Genomic DNA, 18774 nt, shown 5'->3' with positions numbered 1-18774 from the left:
TGGGAACATCCTCATCTGGCACCATGAGGACAACCTGCTGAGACAGGTATGGGATTGGGACAGGGTCTGTGGTATCCATGGAATGGGGTCCATGGGATTTATGGGATCAATGGAATGGAAATGGGATCAGTGGGATGGGATCAATGGGAGCATCCCCATCCGGCACCATGAAGACAACCTGCTGAGACAGGTCTGGGCTTAGGATGGGATCCATAGGATCCATGGAATGGGATGGGATCAAGGGGAACAATGAGATGGGATGGCAATGGGATCAAGGGGATAACAGGATCAAGTGGATGGGATGGGAATGGGATCAATAGGATTGATGTGATGGGATAAAAATGGGACCAATGGGATCAGTGTGATCAATGGGATGGGATGAAATCAGTGGGAATGATGGGACTGATGGGATTGGGATGGGATGAACACTCAACAATCCCAACCCCGTTCATTCCATAATCCCAAAACCTCTGTCCCTCCTCCACCTTGGGGATAAAGCTGTTTTTGGGGGTTGAGCACTGAAGGTTTCCCTTCCACCCCTAGCTGTCCCAGAAGGTGCCCCACAAACTGACCAACCCCAAATTCAACGACCCCCACGTGAAGACCAACCTGCTGCTGCAGGCCCACCTGTCCCGGATGCAGCTGAGTGCTGAGCTGCAGTCTGACACCGAGGAGATCCTCAGCAAGGTGGGACCCACCCCAAAACCCTGTCACTGACCACCCCTGACCATCCCTGGCTGTGTCACTGGCCATCACTGACCACTGTACAGCCCTGTCAGGCCATCCGGCTGATCCAGGCCTGTGTGGATGTCCTGTCCAGCAATGGCTGGCTCTGTCCCTGTCCATCCCTGTCCCTGACTGTCCCTGTCACTGTGACTGACCATCACTGACCACGTCCCTGTCCTGTCCAGGCCATCAGGCTGATCCAGGCCTGTGTGGACGTGCTGTCCAGTAATGGCTGGCTCTGTCACTGTCCCTGTCCCTGTCACTGACCATGTCCGTGTCCTGTCCAGGCCATCAGGCTGATCCAGGCCTGTGTGGACGTGCTGTCCAGCAATGGGTGGCTCAGCCCGGCGTTGGCCGCCATGGAACTGGCCCAGATGGTCACTCAGGCCATGTGGTCCAAGGACTCGTACCTCAAGCAGCTGCCACACTTCACCTCCGAGCACATCAAACGCTGCACGGACAAGGTACAGCCTGGGGACACCCAGGGACACCCAGGGCACAGGAATCTCAGCCTCAGATTTTTGGGAAAAGCTGGAAATTAAAAACTCTGGCCCGAAGGTTTTAGGGAATGGCAGAGCTGTGCAATGAGTTGGTTTTGGGGGTGAACCCAGGAGGGAAAAGCTTTAATCAGTTAAAGTTACTCCACTAATTAATGAGGAAACCCCAAGTTATTCCAGCAATTAACAAATTAACTGATGAGTTATTTTCACTACTTAACGAGCACCTGATGAGCTCATCGGGGTTGAGATGCCCCAAGTTATTCCACTAATTAACGACCAGTTATTCTCCCATTTAATGAGACCCTTGAGTTATTCCACCAATTAACGAGGTCCCCTGAGTTATTCCCCCTATTAATGAGACCCTTGAGTTATTCCACTAACTAATTAGATCCCCTGAACTATTTCCCCAGTTATTGGGATACCCTGAGTTATTCCCCCAGTTAATGAGATTTCCTGAACTATTCCCCCAATTCCACCAATTAACGAGCACCTGATGAGCTCTTCTGGGGTGAAATACCCTGAGCTATTCCCCCAGTTACCAAGATACCCCAAAATATTTTCACCAATTAATTAATTTAATTTATGAGCTCTGGTGAGGGATTAAGATACCCCACGTTCTTCCACCAATTATTGAGACCCCCGAGTTCTTCCACCAATTAACGAGCAATTGATCAACTCTTATGAGGGGTTGAGATCCCTGAATTATTCCCCCAGGCCATGAAAATCCCCTGAATTATTCCCCCAATTAATGAGATCCCCTGAATTATTTTCACCAATTAATGAGGGACTGATGAGCTCTTGTGAGGGGTTGAGCTACCTCGAGTTATTCTCCCAATTAATGAGATCCCTGAGTTATTCCCCCAGTTAATAAAAATCCCCTGAGGTATTCCCCCAATTAATGAAACTCCCCTGAGTTATTTCACCAATTAACGAAATACCCCCAATTATTTTCACCAATTAATGAGCAATTGATGAACTCTTGAGAGGGGTTGAGATCCCCTGAATTATTCTACCAATTAACGAGCATCTGTGAGCTTTGTGAGGGGTTGGGATCTCCTGAATTATTCAACCAATTAATGAGACCCCCAAGTTCCTCCCGCAATTAACAAGACCCCCCAAGTTCTTCCACCAATTAGCAAGCATCTGATGAGCTCTCCTGGGGCGAAATACCCGGAATTATTCCACCAATTAACAATCAATCGATGAACTCCGGTGAGGGGCTGGGATCCCCTAAACCATTCCACCAATTAACGAGATCCCTGACTCATCCTCCTTAATTAACAAGCCCCTAACGACCCCTGTGAGCGGGGCAGGGTGACATTTGTGTCGCTGCAGGGCGTGGAGAGCGTGTTTGACATCATGGAGATGGAGGACGAGGAGCGCACGGCGCTGCTGCAGCTGCCCGAGGCGCAGATCGCCGACGTGGCGCGCTTCTGCAACCGCTACCCCAACATCGAGCTGTCCTACGAGGTGGGCGACAGGGACAACATCCGCAGGTGAGGAGGGCACCTTTGGGGTCAGTGGGATTGGGGTCATTGGGGTTGGATCCTCATGGCCATTGGGGTCATTGGGATCTGCAAGCGCTATCCCAACATCGAGCTGTCCTATGAGGTGGGTGACAGGGACACCATCCACAGATGAGAGTGGTCATCGGGATCATTGGGGTCATTGGGATGGGATTGAGGTCATTGGGATGGGGATTGCAGTCATTGGGATCATGGAGATTGGGATTGGGGTCATTGGGATCATTGGGATCTGCAAGTGCTATCCCAACATCGAGCTGTCCTACGAGGTGGGCGACAGGGACACCATCTTCAGGGGAGGATGGGATTGGGATCATCAGGACTGGATCATTGTGATCATTGGGATCATCAGGGTGGGGATGGGATTGGGATCAGGATCGAGGTCAGGATTGTGATGTTCCTGATTCCATGCTCCTTCTCCAGCAGTGGCCCCGTGATGGTGCTGGGGATGGGATGGGGTTTGGGATTGGGATCAGGATGTGACCCTGCTGTTCCTGATCCCATTCTGTGTCTCATCCCAGCGATGGCCCCATGGTGGTGCTGGGGATGGGATTTGGGGTTTGGGATTGGGGTCAAGGACGTTTCTGACCCCGTTTTCTGTCCCCAGCGGTGGCCCTGTGGTGGTGCTGGTGCAGCTGGAGCGGGAGGAGGAGGTCACCGGGCCCGTCATCGCCCCTCTGTTCCCACAGGTACCGCGGGACCCACGGCATCAGTGGGGTCAATGGGATGGGACTGTCCGCAAGTCTGAGTCCCTGTCCTGTGTCCCTGTCCCCTGTGCCCCTGTCCCCATGTTGCACTGTCCCTGTCCCTGTGCCATGTCCCTATCCCCAGCTCTGAGAGTGTCTCAGTGGGTAACATGGGCTTGGGTGACAGAGGGTGGGTGGCACTGAGGTGACAGTGTCCCTGATGTCCCCACTGTCCCAACAGAAGCATGAGGAGGGCTGGTGGGTGGTGCTGGGGTGGCACGGAGGTGGCAGTGTCCCTGATGATGTCCCCGATGTCCCCATTGTCCCTACAGAAGCGTGAGGAGGGCTGGTGGGTGGTGCTGGGGTGGCACTGAGGTGGCAGTGTCCCTGATGATGTCCCCATTGTCCCCACAGAAGCGTGAGGAGGGCTGGTGGGTGGTGATCGGGGACTCCAAGTCCAACAGCCTCATCTCCATCAAACGCCTGACGCTGCAGCAGAAGGCCAAGGTGACACTGGGGACACTGTGGGGACACTGGGGGTGACATGGGATGGGTGACACCAGGGTGACACCAGGGATGGTAAGGGGGGCGTGACAGAGGGGAGGTGACACAGGAGTGACACTGGGTGAGTGACACCAGCAGGGTAACATAAGGCTGACACAGGGGAGGTGACACCAGGGTGACACTGGTAGGTGACAGGAGTGTGACACAAGGGGGGTGACAATAGGTTAGTGACATTGTGGGTGGTATTGGGGGGACACCCAGGGTGGGTGACACAGAGGTGACATGGGTGGGTGCCACGGGCTGGATGACACTGGTGGGTGCCACAGGGGGTGACACCCTGTCGTAACACAGGGTGGGTGACACAGGGGAGGTGACACAAAGTGACACTGGGACTGATAAAAAGGGGTTGACACAAAGGTGACATTTGATGGGTGAAATTGGGCGTGACACTGGCAATGATAATGGAGGGTGACACTGTGGTGACATGGGGGTGACATGAGCTAGGTGACACCGTGGTGACACTGAGGTGACATGGGCTGGGTGGCATGGTGGTGCCACCGAGGTGCCACAGGGGGGTGACACAGGGTGCATGCCAGGGGCTGGGTGACACCAGGTGACACCATGGTGCCATGGACCAGGTAACACCGAGGTGCCTTAGGCTGAGTGGCACTGAGGTGCCACAAGGAGGGGGTGACACAGGGTGGGTGCCATGGCCTGGGTGACAGCGGGTGACATTGTGGTGCCATGGGCTGGGTGACACCAAAGTGGCCACAGTGGGGTGACACAGGGTGGGTGCCACTGGGTGACAACAGGTGACACCAAGGTGTGGTGGATTGAATGACACTGGATGACACTGAGGTGCCATGGGCCAGGTGCCAGCAGGTGACACTGGGTGACATTGAGATGACACTGAGGTGACACCAGGTGACACCGGGTGACACCAGGGTGCCATGGGCCAGGTGCCAGCAGGTGCCAGCGGGTGACACTGGGTGACACTGGGTGACACTGAGGTGACACTGGGTGACACTGAGGTGACACTGCAGTGCCATGGGCTGGGTGACAGTGGGTGACACTGCAGTGCCATGGGCTGGGTGACACTGAGGTAGCACTGGGTGACAGTGGGTGACACTGCAGTGCCATGGGCTGGGTGACACTGAGGTAACACTGGGTGACATTGCAGTGCCATGGGCTGGGTGACACCGGGTGCCATTGGGTGACACCAAGGTGCCATGGGCTGGGTGACACCGGGTGCCATGGGGTGACACTGCAGTGCCATGGGCTGGGTGACACCGGGTGCCATCGGGTGACCCCGCGTGTCCCCCCCCAGGTGAAGCTGGATTTCGTGGCGCCGGCGGCGGGCACGCAGCACTACACGCTGTACTTCATGAGCGACGCCTACATGGGCTGTGACCAGGAGTACAAGTTCAGCGTGGACGTCAAGGAGGCCGAGAGCGACTCCGACTCCGACTGAGACACAGCCCAGAGTCCCAACAAAAATCCCTCAGAATCCCAGCAAAATCCCAAAAAATCCCAGCAAAACCGCACAGAATCCCAGCAAAATCCAACAGAGTCCCAGCAAAATCCCACCCAAATACTGTAAAATACCAGAAAATCCCATCTAGTCCCAGAAAAATCCCATCAAGTCCCATGGAAATATCCGATCCCATGAAATCCCACAGAATCCCATTAGAACCCTGTAAAATCCTACAAAAATACCCATTGATTCCATAAAATCCCACAGGATCCCCCAAATTCCCCCTCATGCGTTCCCATTGGTTTTTAGGGTTTGGATGTTTTGTACAGAGTTTTTTTTAGGTTGGAATAAACTTCAAGATCCAACTCAGCCTCGCTGCTCGATTTTAAATTCCCAGATCCTAAATTCCTGGACCCGAAACTCCTGAAACCCAAAATTCCCGGACCCCAAACTCTTTTAGGGCCCTTGAGGGTTCCAGGCTGACCCCAAACCCTGGGGAGGATCTGGAGGATTTTTCCAGGAGATTTAGGGTTTATTGACCTTGGGGCAGGGAATCCCCACACGGATCTGGGATCACAAACCCGCCCTGACCCCACAAACACAACGGGGGAGAGAGAGGAGAACACGGGGTGGTCCTGGAGGGGACCCTGGAGGCCATCAAGAGGTCCTGGAGGACTTGGTAGAGTCATGGAGGTCACAGGGTGATATTGAAGGACATGGGAGGGTCCTGGGGGCCACGGGGAGGGGGTCCTGAAGGTCACTGAGATGTCCTCGAGGCCACAGGAGGGTCCTGGAGAACACTGAAGGGTCCCAGAGGCCATGGGGAGGTTCTGGAGGACATGGGGTGATCTTGAAGGATGGGTTACCCTGGAGGCCACAGGGGATGGGCTGGAGAACATCAGGAGAGCCTGGAGACCACAGGAGGCTCCTGGAGAGCACTGGAGAGTCTTGGAGAGCACAGGAGGGTCCTGGAGGAGTCCTGGAGAGCACTGGAGAGTCTTGGAGAGCACAGGAGGGTCCTGGAGGCCACGGGGAGGTTCTGGAGAACACTGGAGAATCTTGGAGACCACCGAGATCTCCTGGAGAACCCTGGGTGACCCTGGAGGCCACAGGAACATTCTGGAGGACTCTGGGGAACCCTGGAGCCCCTGGGCTGTCCTGGAGGCCCGGGGTGGTGGCCGTGTCCTCTCAGATGACTCCGTGTCCCCTCAGAGCACTCCATGTCCCCTCAGAGGGTGTCAGGACACTGGTACTGTCAGAAGGTGATGTCCCCATTGTCCCTTGGGTATCCTCATTGTCCCCTGGGTGTCTCCACTGTCCCTCAGAGTCCATCAGGGTGCTGGTAGTGCCAGAAGGCGATGTCCCCATTGTGTCCCCGGTGTCCCTAGGTGTCCCCATTGTCCCCTGGGTGTCCCTAGGCGTCCCCATTGTCCCCTGGGTGTCCCCTCAGTGTCTCCACTGTCCCCTGGGTGTCCCCAGTGTCCCTCAGAGGCTCTCGGGGCGCTGGTACTGCCAGAAGGCGATGTCCCCATCGTCCCCGCAGGTGGCCAGCAGCCCGGGCTCCTGGGGGTGCCAGGCCACCCCGTTGACGTCCTGGGCGTGTGCCCGGGCCACGTGGGCGGCCAGGCCAAAGGTCACCGGGGACATGGGGGACACCGGGGTCACCTCCTCAAACACCCGCACGGCGTCGTCACCGCAGGCCGTGGCCACCGCGCCCGTCAGGTGACACCTGGGGACACACGGGGGGACACGGTCAGGGAGGGGACAGGGGACACACAGAGGGGACAGGGGGTCAGGGAGGGGACAGGGAGCCGACAGAGGGGACAGATGGCACCTGGAGGGGTCACCAGGGAGGGGACACGGGACCTGGAAGGGATAGGGAGCACAGGGAGGGGTCAGGTGGCACCTTTGGGGCACCTGAAAGAGACAGAGGTGACAGGGAGAGGACAGGGGTCATGGAGAGGTCACCAGGGGTCAGGGGGCACGTGGAGGGGTCACCACAGAGGGGACAGGGCCCTGTGAGGTGGCACAGGAGGGGTCAGCAGGGTGGGGGCACATGGAGGGACCCAGGGGTCACAGGGAGGGGACAGGACCCCGGGGAGGTGACATCTGGATGGGTTATGGGAAGGGGACAGGGTCCCAGGGAGGTGGCACCCAGAGGGTCACAGGGCCCCAGTGAGGTGTCCCCAGGTGTCCCCCAGTCCCCAGGTGTCCCCACGCTCACCAGGCCACGTCGTAGATGCTCCGCCCGTGGTACCCGGACAAGGTGCACACACATTTCCAGCTGGGCTCTGAGCCACTGCCTGGGGACACGGGGGTGACACAGGGACATTGGAGACAGCAGGAACACTTCCCCCTCCCTTCCTCCCTCCTTTTCCCTTCTGCTCTTTCATTCCCTCCCTCCCCTTTTCTTTTCCTCCCCCCTCCCTCTTCTTTCCCTCTCCCTTTTTTCACTCTCCTGCCACTCCCCTCCCTGTCCCTGTCCTCTTCCACTGTCCCTGTCCCTTCTCCCTGTCCCTCTCCCTGCCACTGCCCCTGTCCCTGTCCCCTGTCCCCGTCCCTGTCCCTCACCGTGTCCCCTGTCACTCACCCTGTCCCTCGCTGTCCTGGCGCTGCCACACCCTCAGGGTGCGGTCATCGCTGCAGGACACGAGTCTCCGGCCGGAGCTGTCCCAGGCCACTGCCCACACGGTGGACGTGTGACCCTCCAGGGTGGCACAGCACAGCCAGTCGTCATCGTCCTCGCGGTACAGGCGCACCGTGTCGTCATAGCTGGCACTGGCCAGCAGCTGGGGACAACAGGGGACATTGGGGACAGTGGGATGAGCTGGGGACAGGAATGGGGCCCTGGGAAGGTTTGAAGGAGTTTGGGGGCACAGGATGGGACCCTGGGTGTCCCTGTGGGTGTTTGGGGTGTCCCCAGATGTCCCTGGGTGTTCCCAGATGTCCCCAGGTGTCACCGGTGTTCCCCAGGTGTCCCCAGTGCCCCTGTGTGATTTTGGGGTGTCCCCAGCTACCTCCAGTGTCCCCGATGTCCCTGTCTGCCCTAGGTATTCCCACCTGTCCCAAAAGCCCCCATGTGTCCCCAGAGTCCCCCAGGTGTCCCCGGTGTCCCTCACCTGCAGGCTGGGGTGCCACACCACGTGTTTGACGTCCTGTGTGTGTGCGCTGAGCACGCTGACACACTCAAACTCCTCCTCCTCGTCATCCACTGCGGGGACAGGGACAGGGACAGTGGGGACAGGGACATGGGACACAGACAGGGATGGGACAGGGAGGACAGCAGGGGTCGGGGGGTCAGGGGGACCCCAGGGGGGTTGGGGGAGGTCAGGGGGGACAGTGGGTGCCCATGGGGGGGTCAGTGGGTGCCCAGGGGTGGTTGGTGGGGTCAGAGGTCAGTGGGGTCAGTTGGATCAGGGGGCAAAGGTCAGGGGTCAGAGGGGTCAGGGCTCACCCTCCCAGACCCAGACACTCTTGTCCCGGCTGCAGGTGGCCAGCAGTGTCCCCGAGGGCGCCCAGGCCACCGACTTCACCTCGTTCTCGTGTCCCTCCAGAGTGGCCACCACCTGTGGGGACAGGGACACTGGGGACACTGGGGACACTGGGACTGGGGACACTGGGGGGATTTGGGGGGAACTGGGGGATGTGGGGTGGAGAGGGTTTGGGGGGATCAGGGGAAGGGAAACCCCACATCTGCCCAGGGCTGGGAAATGGGGAAGGGGATTGGGGGGGTCTGGGGGGGTCGGGCAGAGTTTGAGGGGCTGGGGACAAAGGGGAGTCCCAAAGGTGGCACCGGGGGCTCTGGGGGGACACAGGTGACAATGGGGTGGCACTGATGGCACTGGGGGCACAGGTGACACAGGTGGCACTGTGGGGGTGCCAGGTGGGTCTGGGGGGGCACAGGTGGCTCTGAGGGGCACTGGGGTGTCCCAGGTGACACTGAGGGTGTCCCAGGTGACACAGGTGACAGGTGACCCACCTCGAAGCCGTCCTGCTGCCGTTTCCAGACGCAGGTGGTGCCATCGAAGCTGGCCGAGGCCAGGTACTGCCCGCAGGGGGACCAGGACACCCTGCGCACCGTGCGGGTGTGGGCGTCCGACAGCACCGCCCGGCACGACCAGCCCGGGCCTAAGGGGGACACGGGGACATCACAGGGACACCGCCAGCACCGCCCGGCACACCCGGCCTGGGGCCGAGCCTGGCAGGGGACATGGGGACACTGACAGGGACAGCACTGCCAGCACCGCCCGGCACTGCCAGCCCGAGCCTGCACCGGGACACCGGGGGGACATGGGGACACCGGGGGACATGGGGACACCGGGGGACACGGGCCAGGCCCCTCCGAGCCCCGTGTCCAGCCGAGACCCTTCAGACTCGGCACCGGCACCGGCCCCGCACGGCTCGGGCCCGGGCCCGTTCTCGCCGCTCCCGGTCCCGGCCCCACACCCGCACGGTCCGGTCCCGGTCCCGTTCCCCGCTCACCGTCCCGGCCCCAGACCCGCACGGTCCGGTCCCGTTCCCGTTCCCCGCTCACCGTCCCGGCCCCAGACCCGCACGGTCCGGTCCCGTTCCCCGCTCACCGTCCCGGCCCCACACCCGCACGGTCCGGTCCCCGCCGCAGGAGGCCAGCAGGGCCCCGCCGGGGCTCCAGGCCAGGGCCCAGCAGCGGCTCTCGGGGTGCGCGGGCACCCGGCACAGCAGCGACAGCGCCTCGGGCATGGCGGCACCGGGCCGGGACCGGAACCGGAACAGACACGGACCGGAACAGGAACAGCCCCGGAAGCGGAAGCGCGGCCGGCGGGGCGGGGCCGTGAGCGGGGCCCGGAGCCGCTGCCGGTGCCCGGGCCGGGTCGGGGCTCTGCGGGCGGGGACGGGCCGGGAGTGGCACCGGGATCGCACCGGGATCGCACCGGGAGCGGCGCCCGCTGTCCCGGGCCCGCTGAGGGGGATCCGGGCGGTGTCGGGGGGTGCGGAACCACCGGGGCCGGTGCCGGGAACGGGAATCGGGGCCGGGGGACTCGGGGCCGGTGTCGGAAGGCGCTGCCGGGGAACCCGGGGCGGGTGTCGGGGAACCCGGGGCGGGTGTCGGGGATCCCGGAGCGGTACCGGTTACCCCGGGGCGGGTGTCGCTGACCCACTGCCGGTCATCCCGGAGCCGGTACCGGTGACCCGGGCCGGGTGTCGGTAATCCCGGTAGCGGCTGCCTGTGGCCCTTGTCCCTGGTGCGGGTCTCGCTGCGGTTCCCGTCCCTGTCCCCATTCCCGTTCCCGCTCCCGTGGCCATCGGTCCCGCTCCCGTCCCCGTTGATCCCGTCCCAGTTCCCGGTGCGTGTCCCATTCCGGTTCCCCTTCCCGTCGCTCCCAGTCCCTGTCCCGGTGCGGGTTCCTGTCCCGCTCCCACTCTCGATCCCGTTCCGGGTGCGGGTCCCGTCCCCGTCCCCTCTGATCCGGTCCGGTTCCCCGGTGGCGGGATGTACGCGGCGGGCGGGCGGCGGCGGCGCGGGGCGGCGGTGCCGAAGCAGGCGGAGCGCAGCCTGGCCTCGGCGCTGCCCGGGGCTTTGGCCATCACCGCGCTCTGCACCGCGCTGGCCGAGCCCGCCTGGCTGCGCATCCACGGCGGGACCTGCGCCCGGCAGGAGCTGGGGGTGGCCGACGTGCTGGGCTTCGTGCAGCCCGAGCTCATCCGGGGTGAGTGCCACAGGGCTGGGGACGCTGGGGACGCTGGGGACACTGGGGACGCTGGGGTGTGACTGACGTGCTGGGCTTCGTGCAGCTTGAGCACATCTGGGGTGAGCAGGGACAGTGTGGGGACACTGCCAGGGGTGTGCACCTGCTGCCCTTCTGTCCTTCTGTCCTGTCCATTCTGTCCTTGCTGTCCCTTCCTGGGGCTGCCAGGGCTGCTGTGTTTCTGTCCTTCTGTGCTTTCCTGGGGCTGCTGGGGACACTATGGGGACATTGCTGGGGCTGCTGTCCCTGCTGTCCTTCTGTCCCTGCTCTGCCTTTCCTAGGTCTGCTGGAGATGCTGTTGCTGCTGTGCCCTCCTGTCCCTTTTGTCACCCTCCTGTTCTTCTGTCCCTGCTGTGCCTTCCTGGGGCTGCTGGGCCTTTCTGTTCCTCCTGTCCCTACTGTGCCTTTCTGTCCCTTCCAGACCCTTCTGTCCCTTCTGTGCTCTCCTGTTCCCTTCTGGCCCCTTTTTAGCCCTTCTGTCCCTTCTGTCCCCTTTGGGACCTGCCAGCCCCGTCTGTCCCCTCCCAGGCCCTTCTGTCCCTTCTGGCCCCTTTTGAGCCCTCCTGTCCCCTCTTGTCCCCTTCTGTCCCCTCCAGCCCTTCCTGTTCCTCTCTGTCTCCTTCTTCTTACAGCCCCTTGTCCCCTCCTGTCCCCTCTGTCCCCTCCTGTCCCCTCTGTCCCCTCTTGTCCCCTCTGTCCCCTCCTGTCCCCTCCTGTCGCCTCCTGTCCCCTCCTGTCCCCTCTGTCCCCTCCTGTCCCCTCTGTCCCCTCCTGTCCCCTCCTGTCGCCTCCTGTCCCCTCTGTCCCCTCCTGTCCCCTCCTGTCGCCTCCTGTCCCCTCTGTCCCCTCTGTCCCCTCCTGTCCCCTCCTGTCGCCTCCTGTCCCCTCTGTCCCCTCCGTCCCCTCCCGTCCCCTCCTGTCCCCTCCTGTCGCCTCCTGTCCCCTCTGTCCCCTCTGTCCCCTCCTGTCCCCTCCTGTCGCCTCCTGTCCCCTCTGTCCCCTCCGTCCCCTCCCGTCCCCTCCTGTCCCCTCCTGTCGCCTCCTGTCCCCTCTGTCCCCTCTGTCCCCTCCTGTCCCCTCCTGTCGCCTCCTGTCCCCTCTGTCCCTCTCCCCATTCCCGAGGATTTTCCCATTCCCGCCCCATTTTTCCAGCCTTGCTCCCCCCCCTCGGGCACAGGAACTCGTCCCTAATTAATGAATTACCCCTAATTAGTGAGTCTTTAATTAGAGGGGCTGGCTCAGAGGGAGCACAGGAAGTCATCCCTCGTTAATGAGTTATCCCTAATTAGGGACTTGTTCTTAGTTAGAGGGGCTGCTCAAAGGGCTGTGGGCATTTAAAGGGTTGTTTGGGTTTGTTCCCCCCAAAATCCCCCCAAAATTCCATTTTTACCCCCTAAAATTTCCACTTTCCCCCCCAAAACTCCACTTTTCTCCCCAAAATCCCTCAAAATTCCATTTTATCCACCAAAATCCCCCCAAATTTCTTTTTCCCCCAAAATTCCATTTTCCCCCCAAAATCCATTTTTCCCCCCCAAAATCCCCTCAAATCCCACAAAATTCCACTTTGGGGATTTTTTTGGCTGGAAAAGCAAAATTTTAAATGGATTTTTTGGGGGCAGAAAAGCGGATTTTTTAATGGATATTTTGGGGCAGAAAAGCAGAATTTTAAACAGATTTTTTCGGCTGGAAAGGTGGAATTTTGAGGAACAATTTTTGGGAGATTTTTTGGCTGGAAAAGTGGATTTTTGGGGGGATCTTTTCCAGAGTTTTTTTTTGGTTGGAAAAATGGAATTTTGGCAGATTTTTTAGGGTGGAAAAGAGGATTTTCTGTGGATTTTTCAGCTGGAAAAGTGGATTTTTGACGGCAATTTTTTTGGCAGAAAAGCAGGGTTTTTTTGTGGATTATTTTGGGCAGAAAAGTGGATTTTTGAGGGGAACTTTTCCCAAGTTTTTTTTGGTTGGAAAAACAGAATTTTAGTGTATTTTTGGGTGGTAGAAAAGAGGATTTTATGTGGATTTTTTTTGGCTGGAGAAGCAGATTTTCAAGGGGAAATTCTTGGGAAGAAAAGCAGAATTTTTGTGGATTTCTTTGGGTGGAAAACCAATTTTTTTTTAGAGGAATTTTTTGGGAGATTTTTTTGGTTGGAAAAGCAGAATTTCTGTGGATTATTTTGGGGTGGAAACCAGGATTTTTTGGTGGATTTTTTTCGCCGAAAAAGCGGAATTTTGAGGGGAATTTTTTTGGAGACTTTTTTTGGTTGGAAAAGCAGAATTTCTGTAGATTTATTTGAGTGGAAAAGAGGATTTTTCTGGCTGAAAAAGTGGATTTTCAAGGGGGATTTTTTGGGAGATTTTTTGGGCTGGAAAAGCGGATTTTTTAGGGGAACTTTGTAGGAGGTGGTTTTTGGGCTGTAGAAGTGGATTTTTTTGGTTGAAAAAGCAGAATTTGGGGCAGAAAATACAAATTTTTTTGTGCAGAAAATCAGATTTTTGGTGTGAAAACTCAGATTTTTGGTGCAGAAAATCCGATTTTTGGCTGGAATTCCCCGTTTCCCCCCAGATTTCTGCATGAACCCGCAGACGGTGCTGCTGCTGAGGGTCATCGCCGCCTTCTGCTTCCTGGGCATCCTGTGCAGCCTCGGCGCCTTCCTGCTCGACGTCTTCGGGCCCAAACACCCCGCCCTGAAAATCACCCGCCGCTACGCCTTCGCACACATCCTCACAGGTGGGGGACCAGAAATCCCAGAGAAATCCCAGAGAAATCCCCCAAAATCCCAAAAGAATCCCCAAAAATCCCACAGAAATCCCAGAGAAATCCCATAGAAACCCCACATCGTCACAGGTGAGGGGAGCTCAGAAATCCTCCAAAAATCCCCCCCAAATCCCAAAGGAATTCCAGAGAAATTCCAAAAAATCCCAAAGGAATCCCAGAGAAATCCTTCAAAATGCTGAAGAGATCCCCAAAAATACCAAAGAAATCCCCCCCAAATCCCAAATTAGTCCCCAAGAAATCCCCAAGAAATGCCCAAAAATCCAAAAGGAATCCCCCCCCCAAAAAAAAACTAACCAAAAACAGAGAAATCCCCAAAAAAATTTCTGCAAAGAAACTGCCAAAGTCCCCTCCTTAAAAAAGCCCAAAGAGATCCCCAAGAAATCCCACAGGAATCCCCCAAAAATCCCAAAGGAATTCCAGAAAATCCCAAAGAAATCCCAAAGGAATACCCCAAAATCCCAAAGAAATCCTCACAGGTGGGGTAGCCCCAGAAATCCCAAAGAAATCCCAAAGGAATCCTCTTTTCCCCCAAAAATCCCCCAAAACTCCATGTTTTTTTCCCATTTTTCTCCAACCCAACCCATTTTTTCCCATTTTTCCCCAATCAGCCATTTTTTTCCTCATTTTCCCCATTTTTCCCCATTTTCCCCGTTTCCCCAGTGCTGCAGTGCCCCACAGTGGTCGGGTTCTGTTATGGGGCTTCGGAGCTGCTCCTGGAGACCCCAGACCCCAAACCCACCCCAACCCAAACCATTTTTCCCCATTTTCTCTCAATCTAACCCATTTTTTCCCCATTCTCCCCATTTTTTTCCCCAGTGCTGCAGCGCCCCACGGTGATCGGGTTCTGTTAGTGGGCCTCAGAGCTGCTCCTGGAGACCCCAGACCCCAAACCTAACTCATTTTTTCCCCATTTTCTGTCAATCTCACCCATTTCTTCTGAAATCTAACCCATTTTCCCTCACGTTTCCCCAGTGCTGCAGTGCACCACAGTGATTGGGTTCTGTTCCTGAGGGTCAGAGCTGCTCCTGGAGACCGCAGACCCCAACTCAACCCATTTTTTCCCCATTTTTTCTCAATCTCACCCATTTTTCCCCATTTCCCCCGTGTCTCCCCGTGCAGTTCTGCAGTGCGCCACGGTGATCGGGTTCTGTTACTGGGCCTCGGAGCTGCTCCTGGCGCAGCAGCAGCAGCACAAGAAGTACCACGGCTCGCAGGTGTTCGTCACCTTCGCCGTCAGCTTCTACCTGGTGGCGGGGGCGGGCGGGGCCTCCATCCTGGCCACGGCCGCCAACCTGCTGCGCCACTACCCCAGCGAGGAGGAGGAGCAGGCCCTGGAGCTGCTCTCCGAGATGGAGGAGGCCGAGCCCTACGGGCCCGAGTACGAGGTGGTCAATCAGTTCCAGCCGCCGCCCGCCTACACCCCCTGAGGGACCCCCGGGACCCCCGAGCCCGGCCCGGGCAGGGGGATCGCGGGGATGGGGCGGGGCACAACGGGGTGGGGGAGCCGCTGCGGGGGGTCCTGAGAGAGCTCCTGACAAGGGCTGGGATGGGGGGATCCTGAGAGCTTCCAGCATGGGGTTGGTCTGGATGGATCCCGAGACATCTTCCCACAAAGAACTGCTCTGCACGGATCCTGGGAGATCTTCCAGCCAAGGGTTGGGCTGGGTGAATCCTGAGAGATCTGACAAAGGATTGCTTGGAATGCACCCCAAGAGTTCTTCCAGCAAGGGATTGGGCTGGATGGATCCCGAGAGATCTTCCTGCAAAGAACTGCTCTGCACGGATCCTGGGAGATCTTCCAGCCAAGGTTTGCGCCGGGTGGATCCTGAAATCTTCCAGCCAAGGATTGGGCTGGGTGGATCCCAAGAGATCTTCCAGCCAAGGATTGCTCTGCATGGATCCTGAGAGATCTTCTGGCAAAGGATTGCTCTGGGTGGATCCCGAGAGATCTTTCAACAAAGAATTTCTCTGGATGGATCCTGAGAGCTCTTTCAGCAGATGATTGGTCTGAATGGATTCCAAGGGCTCTTCCAGCCAGGGATTGGTCTGGATGGACACAGGAGGTTCTTCCAGCAAGGGGTTTCTCTGGGAGGATCCCAAGAGATCTTCCAGCAAAGAACTGGACACGGGAAGTTCTCCCAGCACAGGATTTCTCTGGATGGATCCCAAGAGAGCTTCCAGCCAAGAACTTCTCCAGGTGGATCCCAAGAGCTCTTTCAACAAACGAGTGTTCTGGATGGACACAGAAAGTTCTCCCAGAGGAGGATTTCTCTGGATGGATCCTGGGGGTTCTCCCAGCAAGGGATTTCTCCGGGTGGATCCCAAGAGCTCTTCCAGCAAAGAACTGGACACGGGAAGTTCTCCCAGGGAAGGACTTGTTGGAGCAGATCCTGGGAGCTCTCCCAGGAAGGGATTTCTCCAAGTGGATCCTGAGAGGTCTTTCAGTGAATGATTGGTCTGGATGGACCCTGGGAGTTCTCCCAGGCAAAGATTTCTCCAGGGGATCCCAGAAATTTCCCAGGGAAGGATTCCTCCCAGGGGATCTGGTGGATCCCAGGAGCTCCCCCAGGTTCTTGTTTCCGTGGCTCTGGAGGGGTTTGGACACTGGGGGATGTCGGGACTCCCTGCCCTGGGTGGGTTTTCCTTGGAATGAGGATCTGTGATTCCCCTGGAATGAGAGCTCTGGGATCTGCCTGCAGTGAGAACCTTGGGATCCTCAATTCCCAACAGATCAAGACCTTTGTGATCTCAAATCCCTGTGGAGTGAGAACTTCAGGATCTGCCTGCAATGGGAACTTTGGGATCCACAATTCGGAACTGATCAGAAACTTTGGGATCCCCAAATCCCAACGGATCGAGAACTTTGGGATCCCCGTGGAATGAGAACTCTGAGATCCCCAAATCCCAGTGGACTGAGAACTGTAAGATCTGGAGTTCCCCGTGGAATGGGAGTTTTGGCATCCCCGATTCTGAACTGACTGAGAACTTCAGGATCCCCAATTCCCACAGATCAAAAACTTTGGGATCCTCAATTCCCAATGGATTGAGAATTTTGGGATCCCCACAGATCAAAAATTTTGGGATCCTCATGGAATGAGAGCTCTGGGATCCCCGAATCCCAACGGATCAAGAACTTTGGGATCCCTGATTCCCAATGATTGAGAGCTTTGGGATCTCCAGTTCCTCATGGAATGAGAGCTCTGGGACCCCCAGTTCTGAATGGATCGAGAACTTTGGGATCTGGAATTCCCTGTGGAATGGGAGTTTTGGGATCCCCAATTCTGAAGGGACTGAGAACTTTGGGATCCCCCGGGAATGAGGATTTTGGGATCCCCACTCCCCCCCCAGCCCCTCTCCCGGCTCCCATCCCCCTTTTCCCACAGGAATATTTATCCCCCTATTTAAAAATCTGGGAATTCCCATTCCCTGCTCCTCTTTTTTTTCCCCCTCCTCCCCCCATGGACATTCTGCACTTTATTCCAGGCTCTGGGAATTCCGGGATCGCCTTTGGGGAGGGTTTTTTTGGGGTTTTTTTGGGATCATCCCATCCCTCACCCCGCAAAATTTGGGAATTTCGGGGCTCCCTGGAAATTGGGATCAGCCCTGCTGGAAAAACCCGGAGCTTTTATGCAAATCCCTCCACGCCCATCCCACTTTTCCTGCTCTTCTTCCCAACCCCAAAATTCCCTTTTTTTTCCCCCCCACTCTGATTTTTCCAACCCCTCCCATCCAGGACCAATCCCAGAAATTTTTGGGGCCAAAAAAGGAAAAACAAAAAAAAAAAGGAAAAATAATCCCATAAAGATTTGAATTCCCAACAAAATTCCCATTCCTGGAATGCCTCGGCCTGGAGGGGTATTTTTAGGGAAACTCTTGAATTTTTAGGGAATTTTAACCCAGGGATCTGAGTCCTTGGAGGTCCCGATGCTTTTATCCTGATTTTCCCATTTTTATCCCATTTTTCCCACTTTTATCCCCATTTTCCTGCTCCTGCTCTTTTTTTGCCCCCCCCCCCCCAATTTTTTCTTCCCCCTGGCTATGCAAGAGCTCCCCCGGGATGGAAAAATCTCGGGAAAAAAAACCCCGGAAAAATCCCGAAAAAATAATTAAAAAAAAAAAAAATCCCATTAAAGGTTTGGGAGGAGCCGAATCCACCCCAAAAACGTCCCTGGGAAATTCCGGGATTTGGGATCCGCCGGGAGAAGCTTCGGGATTCCCGGGATATGCAAAGAGGGCGTGAATAAATCTGTGAAAAACGGGATTTTCGGGAAGGAATTCCCCAAAAAAAGGCACAAAAAATAAGAAAAGAGGGATGGGAGGAGGGAGGGCCGAGTTTCCCGGGGAGCTTTGGGATTTTGGGGGAATAAAGGGGTGGAAAGAGAGTCGGGGTCATGTTTGGGGGAGGGGGATGTGTCCCAAAAAACTGTTGGATCCCAAAAATCAGCCCTAAACCTGGACCCTAAAACCCCCCAACCCCAAAAGTCCCAGGCCCCAAAACCCCAAAGAGCCCCCAGACCCCTTAACACCCAGACCCCCTAATCCCCCATAACCCCCAATGACACCCAGACCCCCAAATCATCCCTGACATCCCTCTGACCCCGTGACCCCAAATACCACCAATAATCCCCATAACAGCCGAGCCCAAAGAGCCCCAGAGCCCAGAATTCCCTACAGCGCCCCTTAATCTCCAGTCCCCATAACCCCCAATAATCCCCCACAGCCCCCTGACCCCATAACCCCCAATATCACCCCAATAATCCTGCAAAACCCCCAATAATCTCCCAATAACCCCCATAGTCCCCATAACCCAAATAATCCCCTCAACCCCCTGGACCCCAAGTCGCCTGCAGACCCCACAACCC

At 57.2% G+C, this 18774-nt stretch overlaps 3 protein-coding genes across 5 annotated transcripts in view; 2 read left to right on the top strand and 1 right to left on the bottom strand.

Annotated features, from left to right (window-relative positions):
• SNRNP200 (small nuclear ribonucleoprotein U5 subunit 200) overlaps positions 1-5782 on the top strand; it is a 57036-nt gene extending 51254 nt beyond the window's left edge. Inside the window, exons 40-45 of the mRNA XM_083880348.1 lie at positions 544-687; positions 1014-1190; positions 2562-2722; positions 3357-3438; positions 3850-3942; positions 5267-5782. Of these exons, the coding sequence (XP_083736474.1) occupies positions 544-687; positions 1014-1190; positions 2562-2722; positions 3357-3438; positions 3850-3942; positions 5267-5410 (801 nt within the window). The 3' untranslated portion in view covers positions 5411-5782. The remainder of the gene's footprint in view (positions 1-543; positions 688-1013; positions 1191-2561; positions 2723-3356; positions 3439-3849; positions 3943-5266) is intronic.
• Positions 5783-5924: 142 nt separating this feature from the next.
• Positions 5925-10136, bottom strand: CIAO1 (cytosolic iron-sulfur assembly component 1). Its single transcript, XM_083880349.1, has 8 exons — positions 9994-10136; positions 9393-9541; positions 8868-8979; positions 8533-8624; positions 8004-8202; positions 7638-7716; positions 6444-7142; positions 5925-6392 (listed from the first exon to the last, which is right to left on the bottom strand). The coding sequence occupies exons 1-7, from the start codon at positions 10130-10132 to the stop codon at positions 6899-6901; spliced, it is 1014 nt and encodes a 337-aa protein (XP_083736475.1). The 5' UTR covers positions 10133-10136; the 3' UTR covers positions 5925-6392; positions 6444-6898.
• Positions 10137-10481: 345 nt separating this feature from the next.
• TMEM127 (transmembrane protein 127) lies at positions 10482-17706 on the top strand. Of its 3 annotated transcripts, none has more exons than XR_014591984.1 (4): positions 10482-11100; positions 13700-13864; positions 15032-15719; positions 15796-17706. XR_014591984.1 is itself a non-coding variant. In XM_083880280.1 (3 exons), exons 1-3 carry the CDS (start codon positions 10884-10886, stop codon positions 15337-15339), a joined length of 690 nt encoding a protein of 229 aa, XP_083736406.1. In that variant the 5' UTR covers positions 10482-10883; the 3' UTR covers positions 15340-17706. The 3 variants fall into 3 exon arrangements, 1 of the variants encoding a protein (XP_083736406.1); XR_014591985.1 differs by having other exon boundaries at positions 15757-17706; XM_083880280.1 differs by having other exon boundaries at positions 15032-17706.
• The last annotated feature ends 1068 nt before the right edge of the window (positions 17707-18774 follow it).

Source organism: Zosterops lateralis (genome assembly GCF_965231275.1).
Source record: "Zosterops lateralis genome assembly, chromosome: 30".
In the NCBI taxonomy this organism is placed as follows: domain Eukaryota; kingdom Metazoa; phylum Chordata; class Aves; order Passeriformes; family Zosteropidae; genus Zosterops; species Zosterops lateralis.
Note: the sequence above shows the minus strand (reverse complement) of the source record. Positions and strands in the feature narration are given on the sequence as shown.